General features: G+C 38.0%; 1 protein-coding gene across 4 annotated transcripts in view; it reads left to right on the top strand.

The window, feature by feature from the left end:
- The first annotated feature begins 725 nt into the window (after positions 1–725).
- The window catches only part of dock4b (dedicator of cytokinesis 4b), a 189,702-nt gene continuing 174,351 nt past the window's right edge, over positions 726–16,076 (top strand). For all 4 annotated transcript variants that reach the window (XM_049473406.1, XM_049473407.1, XM_049473405.1 and 1 more), the window contains exon 1: positions 726–867. In XM_049473406.1, coding sequence (XP_049329363.1) covers positions 831–867 — 37 coding nt within the window. In that variant the 5' untranslated portion in view covers positions 726–830. The remainder of the gene's footprint in view (positions 868–16,076) is intronic.

Raw genomic sequence — 16,076 nt, 5'->3', positions numbered from 1 at the left:
CGACTTGAATATTTGGAGGCATATACAAATATAGGTACTTTAGTATATACGCCCAAGTATTATTATTAGGATTAATATTACTTATTTTATCTATTTTATTAGCACTTTATCTACTACTACTACCACCACTGTATTAAAAAATAATGAAAACATAATATGATAATAATAATCAACAATACATCTTTTCTTATTTTTATTTACTTATTTATACATTTGTTTGTTTTTTATTTTTAAGATTATCATTATATATATATATTTTACCAGTACGACTACTACTATTTATTACTACTACTACTAATCATAATACAGTTACTTTTCATAATATTATTATGGTAATATAATATTTATTACATTCTTGTACACATGTAATGGCAAATTAATATAATGGTATAATAATAATCGGCTACTACAATTCTACTCCTATTAATATGACACTCACCTGTTCAATTGTGCAATTCATGCACGTTTAAATTGCAGTTTATAGATTTATTTTAACACATTTATTAAATATTATTAAATATATAAAATATAATTCAGGTATCTGTTTTTTGTTTTTTTTGCTGTTTCGTGCAAAAGACCATGAAAGAAGCGCGGTTACTCGTTATTATATTCTGCACCCCCTCGGCAGCCAGCCCCCCTCCCCCTACTTCTTTCAGCAGCAGGTCGCGCTACAACACTACAACTCCCACAATGCAGCGCGCGGCAGCTCGTCTCTCGTGCACTCCGAAACAATGCCAGTGAGCGGAGGCTGAGGAGCGGAGAGAGCGCGGAGCCTGAGCCGAGAGAGAGCAGCTCCTCCCCGGCGAGCCGCTCACCGCACACCCGCAGCCATGTGGCTCCCTACCGAGCAGGATAAATACGGCGTGGGTGAGTTCTGCGCGTGTTTTATTTTATCTGCTTCTGCTGCTGGTGTTTTACTACAGAGTGTTTTGTGCGCGAGTGTGTGAGGTGTGTGTGTGTGTGCTCGGACACTCGCTCCCTGACACAGTGTGTGTGTGTGTGTGTGTGTGTGTATGGTGTGTATGTGTGGAGGAGCAGTAGCGGCTCGAGCGAGTTGGAAGCCCACCGCTGTGTGAGCTGTAGCCGGGTTTAGAGCTGGAGGGAAACAATAACAGCTGAGCCGCCGCACTTTTTCCAGCACTTTACTGTGATTTAAATCAGAATTAGGAGTTTAATGCTTCTCGCTCTGGATCTACACATACTTGCTCTAATCACTGGCGGTGAGGAAAGTGCTCCGGACCATTAGAACGTGTCTGTTTTTGACTTGTTCTTGTGGTTACTGCCAAATTACGCTGCTTTTCAACTCTTAAAAACCTTGAAAAATCTAATTTAAATGAAAATTAGACTATTTGTAGACTTCTTAAAGCAGAACCTTTCATTCTCCAGCTTCACCAGCAGCCTCTGAAAAAGCAAGCTGGCCTAGATTGAGAGAAAACAACCTAGGGATAATGTTGCCAAAGGCAGGGGGGGTGGAGGACCACACTGCTGGGGGTCCTGAAGGGTCACAGTCCCCCAGAAAATGTGTGTTTTCCCAGCCTTCCATCACACCTTAGTCAGCGTGGGAACGAGCAGTGAAAATGAGCTGTATCGGATATTCTCAAATAAATATAATATACAGCTCTGGAAAAAAATAAGAGACCACTTCTAAAAGATCAGTTTTTCTGATTTATCTATCTATAGGTATATATTTGAGTAAAGTGAACATTGTTGTTTTATTCTATAAACCACTGATAACACTTCTCCCAAGTTACAAATACAGATATTGTCATTTGTTAGAGCGTTTATTTGCAGAAAATGGTAAAAATTTGCAGAAATGGTCAAAGTAATGAAAAAGGTACAGTGTTTTCAAATAGGGGTGTGCCAAATCATATTGTACGCAATAATATTGGCAACATTTTTGAATATCGTGAACAATATTATACCCTGAAATATCATGCCATATCACCCACCCCTAATGATCACATCTGGGTACTACTTTTTTGCTGTTTTTAGCAAAAGAAAAATGTTCTCGTTTCCCATTATATAGCCACTAGAGACAGATTATATCGGTCCAATATCATTTATTTCACTTTAATCCTGGATATATGGAGATATAAGGAGTGCATCATTTGTATCATGACATTCTGAATCAGTAATTTTCATTTCGTTGCAGTAGCATGTTCTTGAATTGTTTTCATTTATTTAGTGTTTGGTTATATCGTCAGGAATATTGTTATCGCGAAAATACCATGAAATATCATGATATTATTTTAGGGCCATATCGCCCACCCCTACTTTCAAACCTTTCAAGCCTGAAATGTTGTCAGTAGTTTATAGAATAAAACCACAATGTTCATTGTACTCACACATATACCTATAGATAGTTAAATCAATCAGACAAAATTATTATTTTGAAGTGATCTCTTAATTTTTTAATTTTTGTAAGAGCTGTATATATCAGTGAAAATGTTGTTTTGTAGTTTTAAAATTGTGTACTTTGTTGTACTTTTTGGGCAACACCTCTGTAGTTTTTGCTGCATCACATTAGGGTTCGATTCACTGCTAAGGCAAGTGCACAACACCATGGTAGCAATAAGAGTCCACAGGAAAGACTCTTAAATAATGCTACAATTCTTCAGTCTCAGTCTTATGTGTAGTATTGAAACTGTACGATTAATCATATTTAAATCATTATGGCGATAGTAATGATAAACCCACTGAACGAGCTGTTGTATTGCCTTAAATAACAGAAAACTCAAATTGCATTACCTGCAAATATTAACAATGCATCTCAGATACTAGAACACAGTGGTAAAAACAAAGGATCAGAGCTGGATCAGGCTTAAAACTGCTTATTCTGCATTCTGGCAGGTTACATTTACATTTATGACATTTAGCTGATGCTCTAATTCAGAGCAACTTACAAGGTTATTTATATTAAAAAGTCGGGCCAATGTTGTGTTTGGAGTCTTGCCCAAGAACTCTTATTGGTGTAGTGCAGCATAGACACCTAGACCTGGAATTGAACCCCATTCTCCCACATGGTAGCTCACTGGCAGGCAGTGGTCTTCTTCACTGCAACACACCAACAATGTGGTATTGTTCCCCACTTGCGATAGAATGATTGAGCAGAAAGGTGTTGAATCTTTGATCATTAATGGTCCATCTCTAGCCTTGTCACTCCAGTGTAAAACCCTAAAAGATAAAAATTGGACATCAGACATCTCTTACTTGTAGAGTTAGACGATATGACAATATATTTCGTATCATATCGAAAATATGCTTTGATAAACATATTGTAGATATCGTCAGTGCTTGAAGAACACTGTCTAACTGTAGATTTAGTGGCAGATTGTGTAAAAATATGTTTAATTGGAAATTTAGTGCAGTAGCTGAATTAAATAACTGTATTAGGCACTAAAGGGTATTTAAGTGTCAGTTTTCATGTGATAAATGCTGTCAGCTTTGTCAGTGCATTAATTTCCATATTTATTGATGATATCTGAATTATATTGTATTGGCCAAAATGAAGAAATATATTGTGATATGTACATTATTTGCCGTATCGTCCAGCTATACTTACTTGATTGGCCACATTTGAAGTGAGGTGATTTGGGCAGTGGTACTGCAGGGCTAGTTAGTACAGGTTTATGTGAATGCTGATAACCTGTGTAGTTCTGTGGCTCTGTCAAACATAAGACTCCTCAGTCTCAGTTAAATGAAGTTCTGTCTTTTACCTTCAGCTCAATCTCTCCTCCTCTGTTGTTGTTGTTGTTTCTGTTGAGCCTCAGACACACTTCAGCCCGTGCTGGATGTGCTAAATGGATGGTTTCAGTCTGTTAGCCCGTAGCATGGTGCTTATGCTTGGCTGACAGATGTGTGAAATGTTGGCCCAGCGGCGTGCCATTTTTATTTGTTTATTTATGACTGAGTGGGCAGTTTACTTCTGTTGTGCTCTTGCAATAGCAGTGTGGTTTTGTGAATTGGATTAGAACACGTCGCCCTTGTTTCTGGATGCTTATCTGTTCAGTCTGTGGTTTGTGTGAGCTGCTGTCAGGCAAAGTTCTTTCTTTTTAGTCTTTGTTATTTCTGAGGTTTAAACCATGGTGCAACCTGAGAAAAAACAGCAACACAAAGCCAGATTCATACTTGGCTAAAGAGTGCCTGGAGGTAAACTGCTTTTTGAGTGAGATCAGATTTGTGTCAGCAGCAAAAATACTTTTTTTTTTTTCCTGCCAATTAATTTTCTTTTAATTTTTTAATAGTACGGTAGAATAGTTTCCCCCTTATATTATAATTCTACCTCATATATTTTTCTTATGGTACTGTAGCTGCTGTTGATGCTCATTTGACCAAAACGTTGTTCAGTCAGTAAAAAGAAAGCGGCTGCAGTGGTTTGTTGTTTTGGCATGTTTGACCTGCAGCATCATGATCAGGTAGGCCCATCCCATCTGCAGAGAATCCGCCGGTCATTTCAGATCTCAAAATGCAGAAGCAGGATGTTTTTGGAGCCATAAATGTGTAGGTGAAATATTTTCTGTCAGAGCAAAACCATTCAGGAAATGCCATTTTTGCGCAGTTGCTGTGATCTTGTGAAGTAATCTGCATTTATTTTAGCTCTGCATTTTCATCTCGTTTAGATGAGCTTCTCCCTGGCTTCTGACAGGGGTTTGATCTTAACTTACCATTTTACCACATGAAAAAGATTCACATATCCATGTTTAATTGGAGGATCTGGTGTTTGATGTTTATATGTGGGCGCAGCAAAGGCATGCAGTGGGTCACTGATGAAACGTGAATTATGTAGGCTTACAGTTAGGATGTGATACTAGTTCATTTCTACTTTTGTGTGGCACCTTTTTGGCTGTTTAGAACTGGACAGTATGTTGTTTGTTAAATGTTCTTGTGATATTAATACTCTCTGACCAGTTTTATCTGAATAATCTCAAATTTTCACTATGCGGCCATCTTTGCAACGCAACGGGCAGTTATTTACAGTCACGCAAGACCAGCCTCAAATCTGTTTGAATGGGGAGAGACCAAAATATTGGAAACCAAGGAAATGTATACCATTTTTAAAACATATTTTAAATCGCTAATAAAATCCAACAAAAAGCTCATGAATGGTTTGCAGAGTTTGGCTCCATAATGCACAAAACCCAAAAACACTTGCGCCTGCGCAGATCTCCACAGTGGCATTATGAGAAATCCCATTCATACTGCACACTGTGGCCTGTGTCATTAATAATGTTTCTGATAATCTCAAGATACTAGTCTCAAGCTGGGACCAGGTGTTGTCATATCATTGCTTGTTAATCAATCACATCTCCAATAAGTTTTAAGTGGGAATTTTGATTAATCAGGGTGTTTAAAGGAGTCTAACAACTGTAAATAATTACAGTGAAAATGTCAAGCTTATTTATCATCCCACTCTTAGTAAAAAAATAAAAAAACTGTTTTGTGTTTCCGCTTTTTTTGCAGTGATGGGTCAAATCCAATTTTTGGAATGTCTAAATTGTGTCTAGCTACATTTTTTTGACAGCAATTGATTTTCTTGTATTAGATTTTTGCAAATAGCATTTAAACCTCATTTGGGGGAGGTTTGAAATGCCATTACAGTGGGATTTGGACAAATCTCTCTGGTTGCACAAATCAAATTTCTTTTTTGAGCCAAATGTTCCCATCCACTTTCTAGGGCTCCCTTATCACTTGCATTAGTGATTGTGGGGTTAGGGCAAGCACACACCTCCTCCGATACATGTGAATTCACAAGGCAGCCAACAACTTACCAGTCACTTGTGCCAGCCAGCATCACAATGAAAGCTGGAAGGGACCTAACCTAACACAAAGGCTATGCAGTTGGGTTTTTGATATCCTACATTACAAATCTGATCACAGTGCAAATAACAGGACAGATGGATATCTTAGCAGATCCAGTTTGCATACAGTTTGAACCAATAATGCTTATTTACGCACTCTGTAATAATTATTTTGCACACTATAAGGAAGACCGGATTATAAGGCGCACTGTAAGTAAACATCTATTTTCTGGTCTATTTTCATACACAAGGCACACCGGATTATAAAGCACATTTTAAGCAGAAATTCTCAGAAACAGGGATGTGGGGGGCGAGACTAGTAAAGCTAAGCTAAGTTAAGTAAACAAAAATGTAGAAAGAAAAAAAAAAGTCAGATAATTCGACCCAGCACTGGATATAAATCTACACAGATTTCTCTCCTGAAAGCTGTTTAATTGGGTGAGTAAAGAGCTTCCATTTATTTACAGTAAGCTTAGATTTCCAGATTTTCACTAAGGCTGGATCATTACCATTAGCGGCTAACTGCTAATGCCGCCTAACTCCCACCTGACAGAGCTACACTAAGGAACCCTGAGTGTTGCAGTAAACCAGAGCGATATTAGCTAGCAGTTGGTCCTACATAGCTTGTTTTAACATGGTAAATAGACCATATGTAACAGATAGTACTCACCTTTGAATGTACAAATACCTATCACAGTTAGCTGGTAATGCTAATGCTGCTGGACAGCTAAACTGAATCTCCTGTATAACGCTGCACTTCAGCAGAGTGGCTTTGCTGCACCTTACAACCTGACAGATAGAATTCATACATACATACAATTCATAGATACATATTTTAAGTGCGCCTTATAGTGCGAAAAATTAGCAATGACCATATCTGTGACACTCAAAAATAAGATGTTTTTCTGTATCTTTGTATTGGCAACTTTACATAAAACTTGATAACTTTCTGTGAAAGTCAGTCTAAAGAGTTTGTTTTACATCATATCATAAAGTGAAAAATGGCAGAAATAGGGACCTGGACCAGAGTCCACCTATTAAGTACCCCTGGCACGTGTTTGCGTGCCCACGCGTGTGTGTTTGCACGCTGTAAGTGGATGTATGGAAATACCCAGCACATGCCATCTGTGTGGGAAGTGTTTTTACTTCTCCTTCACCTTCACAAGACTGGACCCAGGCCGGAGGAGCCCAGAATAGCCGGATCATGGAACATGACTAACCGCCGCGAGCGTGTGTCACTGGTGGGGATATGTTTGTTCAGAGCGCTGGTGGGTTGACTCCTGAACGCTGTGCAGAAATGCGGCCCTCATTCAGTGCGATATTGCAGTCAGTCAAGCGCGTTATTGCTCATCGTAATTTGGGAGAACAATTACTCCTGGACGTGCGTCTCAGCCTTTATTTCCTCATGTGTGTCTGTGTTTACCTTTCAGTGACTGTCTAAGAATTTTAATCGACTTCATTTCCTCATAACTGCCTGGATATCAGATTAAGCTACAGCGATCAGCCCATCACAACCTGTCAGAATTCACTGCTCATAAAAATTTGGGGAACTGTTCAAAACTGTTCAGATTTTAATGCAAATTAGGACACATTGTTTGGGATTTCATAGTAATGTCATATTACAATATTATTACATCTATATGTCTTCTTCTATAAACATTCTTTTACACATTCGTTAATAGAATTTAAATTAAAAATATGACATGTTCAATAAAATCCATTTTATGTTGATAAATTGTACTTTTGCTGTTCCAAAGCTGATTGGGTCTCCAACTTTAATTTTTAATCAGCCTCAGTTGGTGATGAAAAAGCAAGGATTCCTCAGTTTATCTTTTATAGTTAGACTGTGGTTAGGCCTGTCACTTTAAATATATACTCGACTCTTCGTACAATGTATTTAAACTACCTCAATAATTTTGCCCAAAAATGGAATGAGTTGGTATGCCAATAATCCTAAGCTGGTTTTGTTTGATTTGATTTATATAAGATCTGATCGAAGGCCTGTCACAATAATTACATTATTAACTTATTGTTTAATATATAGATTTGTACACTTTTTGCTGACCTTAAAATCAAAATACATTATGCATTTTACATCAAAAAGAGCACATGTTTACTTTTGAAACACTTTGGTTTAATTTATTTTATGTTTGTTTTTAGGAATATTTGAAAAGTTTCATGTTAGTTAGAATATCTGAATATTCTTAAGAAAAGACAGTTCATTACTGTTACAAAACAATATAATTTAAAATTTATGCTATGAAATTATTATTATATCATTAGAATATGACAGTAATATTGTTTATCACAATTATTTATGGGACAATATATCGTCCACACAAACATTATTATTGTGAGGCTTAGCTGTGGTCTTCTGAATGTTGACACTCACTCTGGTTGCCACAGCAACCTCTGAAGCAGAAAAGCCTCTGAGTGGCTCCTTTTTTATCCTGCCTGGGCCTCACTAAGCCCCGCCTTCCTCCACACATTCATTAACATCCCTGCAACATGCATTTTATTAATGTGTTGAGAGGACACGAGACCTGAAATACTCACAGATAGGGTGGATATACTCTTTAATTACAAATCTGCTTTTTGGAAAGTATCAGATATGCCGTTATCAAATATTTTCATGTACATATCAGAAAACAAAATATTAAATACAATTCAGGTGGATTAAAATGTATTTAATATTGTTGAAAGAACTTTGTATTTAAGTGTTTTGCATAATGACATCACATCAGTTGTCAACTGTCTTAATTTTTGTGTCAAAAAACAAATTCAATCAAATTACTAATTGACAGACAATTTAATGCTGACTTTCCTTATTATTTTCATTCCATTTATCTTTGTGTCATAAATGTTTAATCATATATTGGTTGGTAAACCCTACCAAATGTAAACCTAAAAACATGAAAGTTGTGGCATTAAGGAGTTTAGAAAAGAAACTATTTTTTTGCAGTCAAATTTTAAGAGACTTTAATGAACATGATGTTCTGAAGCTGAATATAACCACAGTGTTAACAGTTCTATTAACGTTTTTTGTGTGGACCACATTCTGCAAACCCACAAGAATTCTCTTTAAGACTGATAAAAAACTGATAAAAAAAACTGATCAAAAACATAGGGCATCCAACAAGAATGAAAATGAGAAAATGAATGAGTGAGTCCCCACTTGTAAACTTTTAAATTACCAATTCAGTCATTTTGCATGGACGATCCTGTGGTTCCCGGAACATTCTGGAACAGGCCCTGAGGTGATGGGGGACCATGCCAGGCCTGGGGGCCTTTGCCGCTGCTTCCCCTGGGGATGGTGGATTGGGGCAGAGTGGGTTTTGCAGGGTGTGATTTGGGCTCATTGTGCGTAGGCGGCCACCCTGAGCGCTGCCCTGTGGGATTAGCAGGTTGTTTGGCAGAGCTGCGGACCATTCCTTCATTATAGAGCTCGTGCTGTAATGACTGGGGCCTCGGGCCGCAGGAGGCGGGGTTCACTAACACCTCGGAGCATGTAATTGCTTCCTAACCGAAGGCCCCTCCCCCTCTGAGGTGCTGACACAGTCGTTTGGAGGCGATGCTGTGTTTTTTGGGGGGTTGGGGTGGGGGGGGGGTAGAGTGCAGAGTCAATAGCCCAGTTGCGCCGATGACTCAGAAAGCGGCCCGGGGAGGTGCTTTATTTTCCCATATAGCTCGACCTAATTACACATCCCTGACACGCATGTTTGTGGGACTGGGGAGATGGCTTTTCATGACCACCATGGTGACATTTGGAAAGCAGAGTGTGCACATAAAGCCTGCTTCGCCTCGCCTCGTATCACCCTCGCAGGTTTTAAGTGGTTTTATTCACACTGTTAATAATTGACCCCGTCTTGGTCTGCTCTGGGTTCACTCTCAGGTTACATTTGAGCATAATTTGCTTTCAGAGTTAGAAATGAGGTGAAAAAAAGCGTTTAAAAGCACTAAAACGTCCTCTTGTGTGGAAGACGACAGTTTTCTGAACTCTCAAACGGAGATTGGCACATCATATGGCCTTGAACTGCACAATTTCCAACTCACTGTGTGTGAAATGTTGGCCTTTTGATATGAATAAATGTGTAAATCCCTTTGGAACCCCCCAAACAAAGCTTAATAGTGTTTTGTTTTTTCACCTGGGTCATAATGTTCAAGGCCAGGTAAGGACAGAGCCTCATCTGACCCAACATGGGCACAAAAATATAATAGACAGTACTGTACTGTAAAGAATTCAGTGTCAAGCTCTTTTATTCATTATATTTTCAGTCAGAATTGTCAGAAAAAACATGTTATTCATATTCATTCCCTGCGTTAGGAAAAAGCAGAAAACTACTAAATTCACTGACATGCCAAATATCATAGCTCAAGTATTGATTTCCCATGACTTTTAGCCAGATGCTGCCGGTCACAATAATTTACCGCTGTCTTCTATGTCATATTCCTGGTACACATGTGACTCTTTGGATCGAGAAATGAAAAATGCCCACACAACTTCAGAAATGAAATGTCCTATTTACTTGACTCCTACTCGTATAGGCCCTGAGGTGATGGTGGACATGTTGTCTTGATATATGTTGAAACTGATGTCTTAATGTCCATATCTTGACATCGTGATATTGAAAGCATTCAAATTTTTTATTTGTTTAGTTATGTGCTGTATTTACTTCTTATTGTATATTTGCAGTGTATAGACATGCCCTAAATATGCTGCACTTGTGGTAGATTTGGGGTAGATTTTTGCTGTTATATTGCTTTGTTTCTTTATTTTTCTTATTTTGTTTCACTATTATAATTTTTATACAAAAGCAACTGTTTATGAAATTGACAAACGTGTATAGGTTTTGTGTATGCAACGTATTTATACAAAATAAAACTTCAATGCATTTTATATATATATTTAAATCAATGTTTTTTCATATCACCAAGAATATCACAAGCAAAAAATGGCAAAAGATACCCTGAAATTTACTGATATTATTTTGGGTCCATATCATCTACCCCTAGTTTGCAGTGTGTTGAACATATTCTGGACTCAATATAATTGAATGGAGGTGGTCAGTCCATTATTTTGTATTATTTTTATATATTAAATTTTTTCTCAGTAAGGTTTTTTTGTTTCTCTGTATTTTTGAATTTATTAATAAATTAATGGGAAATGAAGAACCGCCTGCTTTGACAGGAACTTTGACGAATAAGGAGGATTATTTGACTCATTATACATTATACTGTAGGCTGCTGTTGAGACTGCTTAGAGGAACTGTTCTGTTCTTCAGGAGGTGGAGAACCATGTGTGTTTCTGTTTACAGAGCACCAAAATGTGTTGAAGGCAAACAAGTCACTGTGGTTACTGCGGTTGATATTCCCGGTCACCCTGTTATGAGTATGAGTATGATGCTGACAGATAAGTAACAGACAGTGTAACATCTGATTAACAGCATGACCACAGCGACGGAGGCGTGAGGGAGAAATGTAAGCAGCTCTGATCAGTTTTAAAGATTTAAAGGAGTCACTGACTCACTCTGAATACCTCATCGACATGGAAGGAAGTACCTTATGTCAGATCTTTTCACACTCAGGGTCAGAAATGCTCTACAACTTTCTTTATTAATCCTAAGCTGGCTCCTTTGACCTGACCTTCTGACCCCTGCTGACCTCAGATGCCGTGGCCTGCAGATCGGTCAGATCGTTGCTGAAAAAGGGTGGAGCTTCTGTAATTTAATGCACTGAAGCTGTCCATGTTGGGGGTTCTTCATGTTCGGATATCGTTCCTCAAATTTTCAAGAATTTTTAACTTTTAGTTCGCTTATGACTTTTTTTTTTTCCACATTAATTACTTTAAATTTTAAACTTAAAATTAAACTTAAAATTTTAAACTTAAAATTAATTAATTAATTTTTAATAGAGGCATTTAAAAAAAAAAAGATGCATTATTTGAAATGTATCAAGATTGCTAACGTTTTGAATTGGGTTTAAAGTAAGGGAGAGCGATATAGGGTATAAATATTATCACAATATTTTAGGGTACTTTTCCAATAGTGAAGTTTAAAAAGATAGTACTGCAACACAATAAAAACAGAACAACATTTTTAAACATTTAGTAGAAACCAAAAAAGGGATTTTTTTGTGGACGATATATTGTCCCAGAAATTATTGCGATAATCAATATTATTGTCATTTTAAGACCATTTAATGTCACTGATATAATGATAATAGAATATCATAACAAAAAAAATTATTATACCCATTTTAATAATCATATTTTTGGAAATAAACATTTTTTTTCTTCACCTACTGCAGTCCACACTGTGTGTATGGAGTATCATTTATCAAAGCATTGATCTGTTATTGCTAGGTAAAGTACTTTTTATTGTTATATATGTGTACAAACATACAAATAAACACAAAAGACGATACCACAAGGGCCTAGTTAACATTTATCTAATTTGTAACTTACTAAGACTATAAAGTTATAAACTGCAAATATAAACTATTTTAGAAAAAAAAATAAGAGATCACTTAAAAATTATAATTTTTTTATATTTTACCAAATTGAAAACCTCTGGAATTTAATCAAGAGGAAGATGGATGATCACAAGCCAACAAACCAAGCTGAACTGCTTTGATTATTTGCACCAGGAGTGGCATTTTATCCAAATTATCCAAAAGCAGTCTGTAAGACTGGTGGAGGAGAACATGCCAAGATGCATGAAAACTGTGATTAAAAAACAGGGTTATTCCACCAAAAATTTATTTCTGAACTTTATGAACTATGAATATGAACTTGCATTATTTGAGGTCTGAAAGCTCTGCATCTTTTTTTGTTATTTCAGCCATTTCTCATTTTCTGTAAAATATGACAATATTTTTATTTGGAATTTGGGAAAAATGTTGTCTGTAGTTTATAAAATAAAACAACAATGTTCATTTTACTCAAACATAAACCTATAAATAGCAAAACTGAAGCAAAACTGAAACTGAAGTGGTCTCTTATTTTTTTTTCCAGAGCTGTATTAGGTTTAGAGTTTAGAGTCAGAGGTAAGTAAGTGTTATATTTCAGGGTTGGGGAGAAATTAAGCGGATGTTAATAGAGCTTTAGTTCAGTGTCATTACCGGCAATTTGAGCTCTAAAAAGAATCAACTGGAGCTGCACAATTTACAGGATTTCCCTCTGGGATTAATAAAGCAATCTGTCTATCCATTACATCACCCCCGCACACAGATCAGTGTCAGTGATTTCACTCTGGTGCTGTGGTGTTCAGGTTTGAGTGATATCATTAGCCAGCTGTTTTTTTGCACAACTTTAGACATTTTTTTTCTGATTTTAGCTGTTGAGTTATCAGACACAGTGTGCTTATTGAGACAGCTGACACTGCAGCAGAGCTAAAAATACAATGCATTACTCAGCTCTAGTGTCTGCATCCGAACAGTGCTGTCATTATTACTGTTTCAGTGCTGTTTCACAGACTTTATAAGGATAAATTATACCGAGAGAGAGAGACTTTGGTTTTGCATTTTTGTAACTATTTACAGCAGACATTTGCCAATAAAGAAAAGTTAATTGATCCTAAAGTGTTTCATAAGGGGATGGCTTGGGAACGCCCACATCTGTTACGAGTTATGAGGTGTTATCTTGTGAGTGATGGTGACCACTGACCAACATGATCATGGCAGGGGGATGTAAATTATTAGAGTTTGAGTGAGGCCTGAAAATGGGTGCCAGATAAATGGGACATTTCATTTCTGAAGATCCACAGAGTCATATGTCCAAAAAATTTGTCATAGAAGGCATTACCCTGGTCATGATTGTGACCAGCATTATCTGGCTAGAACTGTCCATGCAAACAGACAAGCAACAAACAAATAAGTCCCATGTGCCATGGTCTTTGGCATGTCCCTGTACAATCCCAAGTGTCAGGAAGAATATTTCGTCACTGTCCAATAAAAAAAAAAAGTGTCTCCATTTTTGATGATTTTTAGTCCACTACGTACCGTATTTTTGTGCACTAGTAGGCTGACTTAAAATACTTTAATTTTTCCAAAAATTGTCAGTGCACCTTTTATTCCGTTGCGCTTTATGTATGAATTTTAACAGTCAGGTATTAAGGAGCAGTAATGCCACTCCACCCGAAGTAGAATTACCTGCCAAGCGCTAGCCATTCAGCGTTTTAGATGTGAGTCATATCGGCCTGTAGTCTGCTGCTAACCCCGGCCAGCACTGCTGGAGCAGTATTAGCATTAGCCGCTAAGCCCCTAGCCTTTCGGCCGTTCAGAGGTGAGTATTATGGAATGAACCGCTAGCTACTATCACCCTGGTTTACTGGAGTGTTCCTCAGTGTAGCGCAGTTAGACGGCATTAGCGGTTAGCCTCTAATGCTAATGCTCCAGTCTTAGTGGAAATCTGGAAATCTAAGCTTACTGTAAATAAACAGAAGCACATTACTCACCCAAATGAACAGTTTCCCAGAGGGAAATCTGTGTAGATTAACATCCTGCGTGTGTTAGACTTGTCTGACTCTTCTGAAAATGTTTTTTTTAAGAATTACAGTTTTGTATATTTAGCTTTACAGACCTGCTAAATTACAAAGGAAACATGGCGACACCCCTGTTCCTTACAGGTGCTGCATAAAATGTGCCTTATAATCCGGTGTGCCTTGTGTATGAAAATAGACCAGAAATTAGACCTTTATTGTCAGTGCCCCTTATAATCCGGTTCACTTTAAAGTGCAAAAAATACGGTAATTTGAACAGACAAACTGTCCTTTTTTCGCTCTCCTGTAAAGTTGCTGTTTCGTAGATACTTGTAAAGCATTTGTTTGTAGGCCGACCTATGAATACCGAACATGATTTTTCGCAGGTTTATGTTAAATGTGCTACCTTTTTTACCATTTAACAATTACAAAAAATTACAAAAAAGTTATTCAGCATTTTCACTTACTCTGCTGAACACATATTTGGTGCATCCATATAAAAATGTGTAATTTGAACAGAAGCGTATTTAGCTTACTTATTTCAGAACTGTGAAAAAGGTTCTGTGATTTATATATACATATAATTTTAAACTATTTTAACATCTTTCCTCTTTTTCCAGTCCCACTACAACTCTCTCGACCCACACTGACCTCCCCCTTTCCCTCGTTCTGCTCCACCATGCTCTCACTACTGCAGCTTGGTGTGTGTGTGTGTGTGTGTGTGTGTATGTATGTTGTCCTCCCTGGGCTCAGACGCTGTGTGAGAATGATAAACACAGGCGTAAATGCCCAGAACTGCTATCACTAGCGCTGTGTGGGCGTCAGAGGGAGAAAAGCATATATCCAGACACGGAGAAGTTCACGCAGGTTCTCCGTACATAACAATAAGCTCCGCACCAACAGCAGACAGAGGCTGCAATTATCCTAATACCACGCTGTTTGCTTGTGCCTAACGTGCATTGTTAAGGGCAGCCGTTGCTCTGCTTTGGTGTCCACACTGTTAGATCTCTCCTGAACGATAAACAAAGGCTGCAGGGGGCTGAGATGTTATTACGAAATGTTGTTAAGAAATGCCACTGAAACCAGGTCTGCTCTGATCCAGTCGCGTGCTGGATAATGATGTGTGTGCTGTCTGGGTCATCTGTAATCACAGGTTGCTCATTAACGGCTTCAGCACGCGCGGAGCACACCGTCACGCACCCGAGGAGCGGCGCGTGCGGGTACGGATCCAGCGTGCTGTGATCCAGCACCGGAGGTTTTTCATATCTCCACAGCCTGCTTATCACTTTGAAATTCTTCTGGAAAAAAATCACTTTATTTGTCAGTGTGATGCACTGAACTGAGCTGATGTGTTTTGGGGGTTTTGAAACGAGCTATTTTTCATATTGCTGCCAATTTTTTCAACTGCTGGTTACTCTTTATCAGTTTAGTCACACTAAATTAGCTTAGCCAGCATGGTGGCTAACATTCTGTTCACCACAGAACACGTTTAATTTTCTGACCAAAACTCCCAGCTTTCTGTCCAGATATGCGACTTCCACATGTGAAGTAAAACCTTTAACATGAGTTGGTTCTGTAGACAACTCATGCTAAATGAATCTTTACTTAGCAGTACAGCTTCTATTTTGACAAACTGCAGTGCTAAAATCGCAAATGAAGCTGGTGATTAAAGGGCCATTTTATTGTGTTGAATCCACCACTTTCGAATTCCCACCAGTCTTTACCTCTGTTTACTAGTGGGGGTGGCGCGGTGGGTAGCACTTCCGCCTCACAGCAAGACGGCCTGGGTTCGATTCCCGGC

Source organism: Astyanax mexicanus, chromosome 2 (genome assembly GCF_023375975.1).
Source record: "Astyanax mexicanus isolate ESR-SI-001 chromosome 2, AstMex3_surface, whole genome shotgun sequence".
Taxonomy (NCBI): Eukaryota; Metazoa; Chordata; class Actinopteri; order Characiformes; family Acestrorhamphidae; genus Astyanax; species Astyanax mexicanus.
The sequence above is the reverse complement of the archived record's forward strand: the minus strand, read 5'-3'. Positions and strand labels throughout refer to the sequence as shown.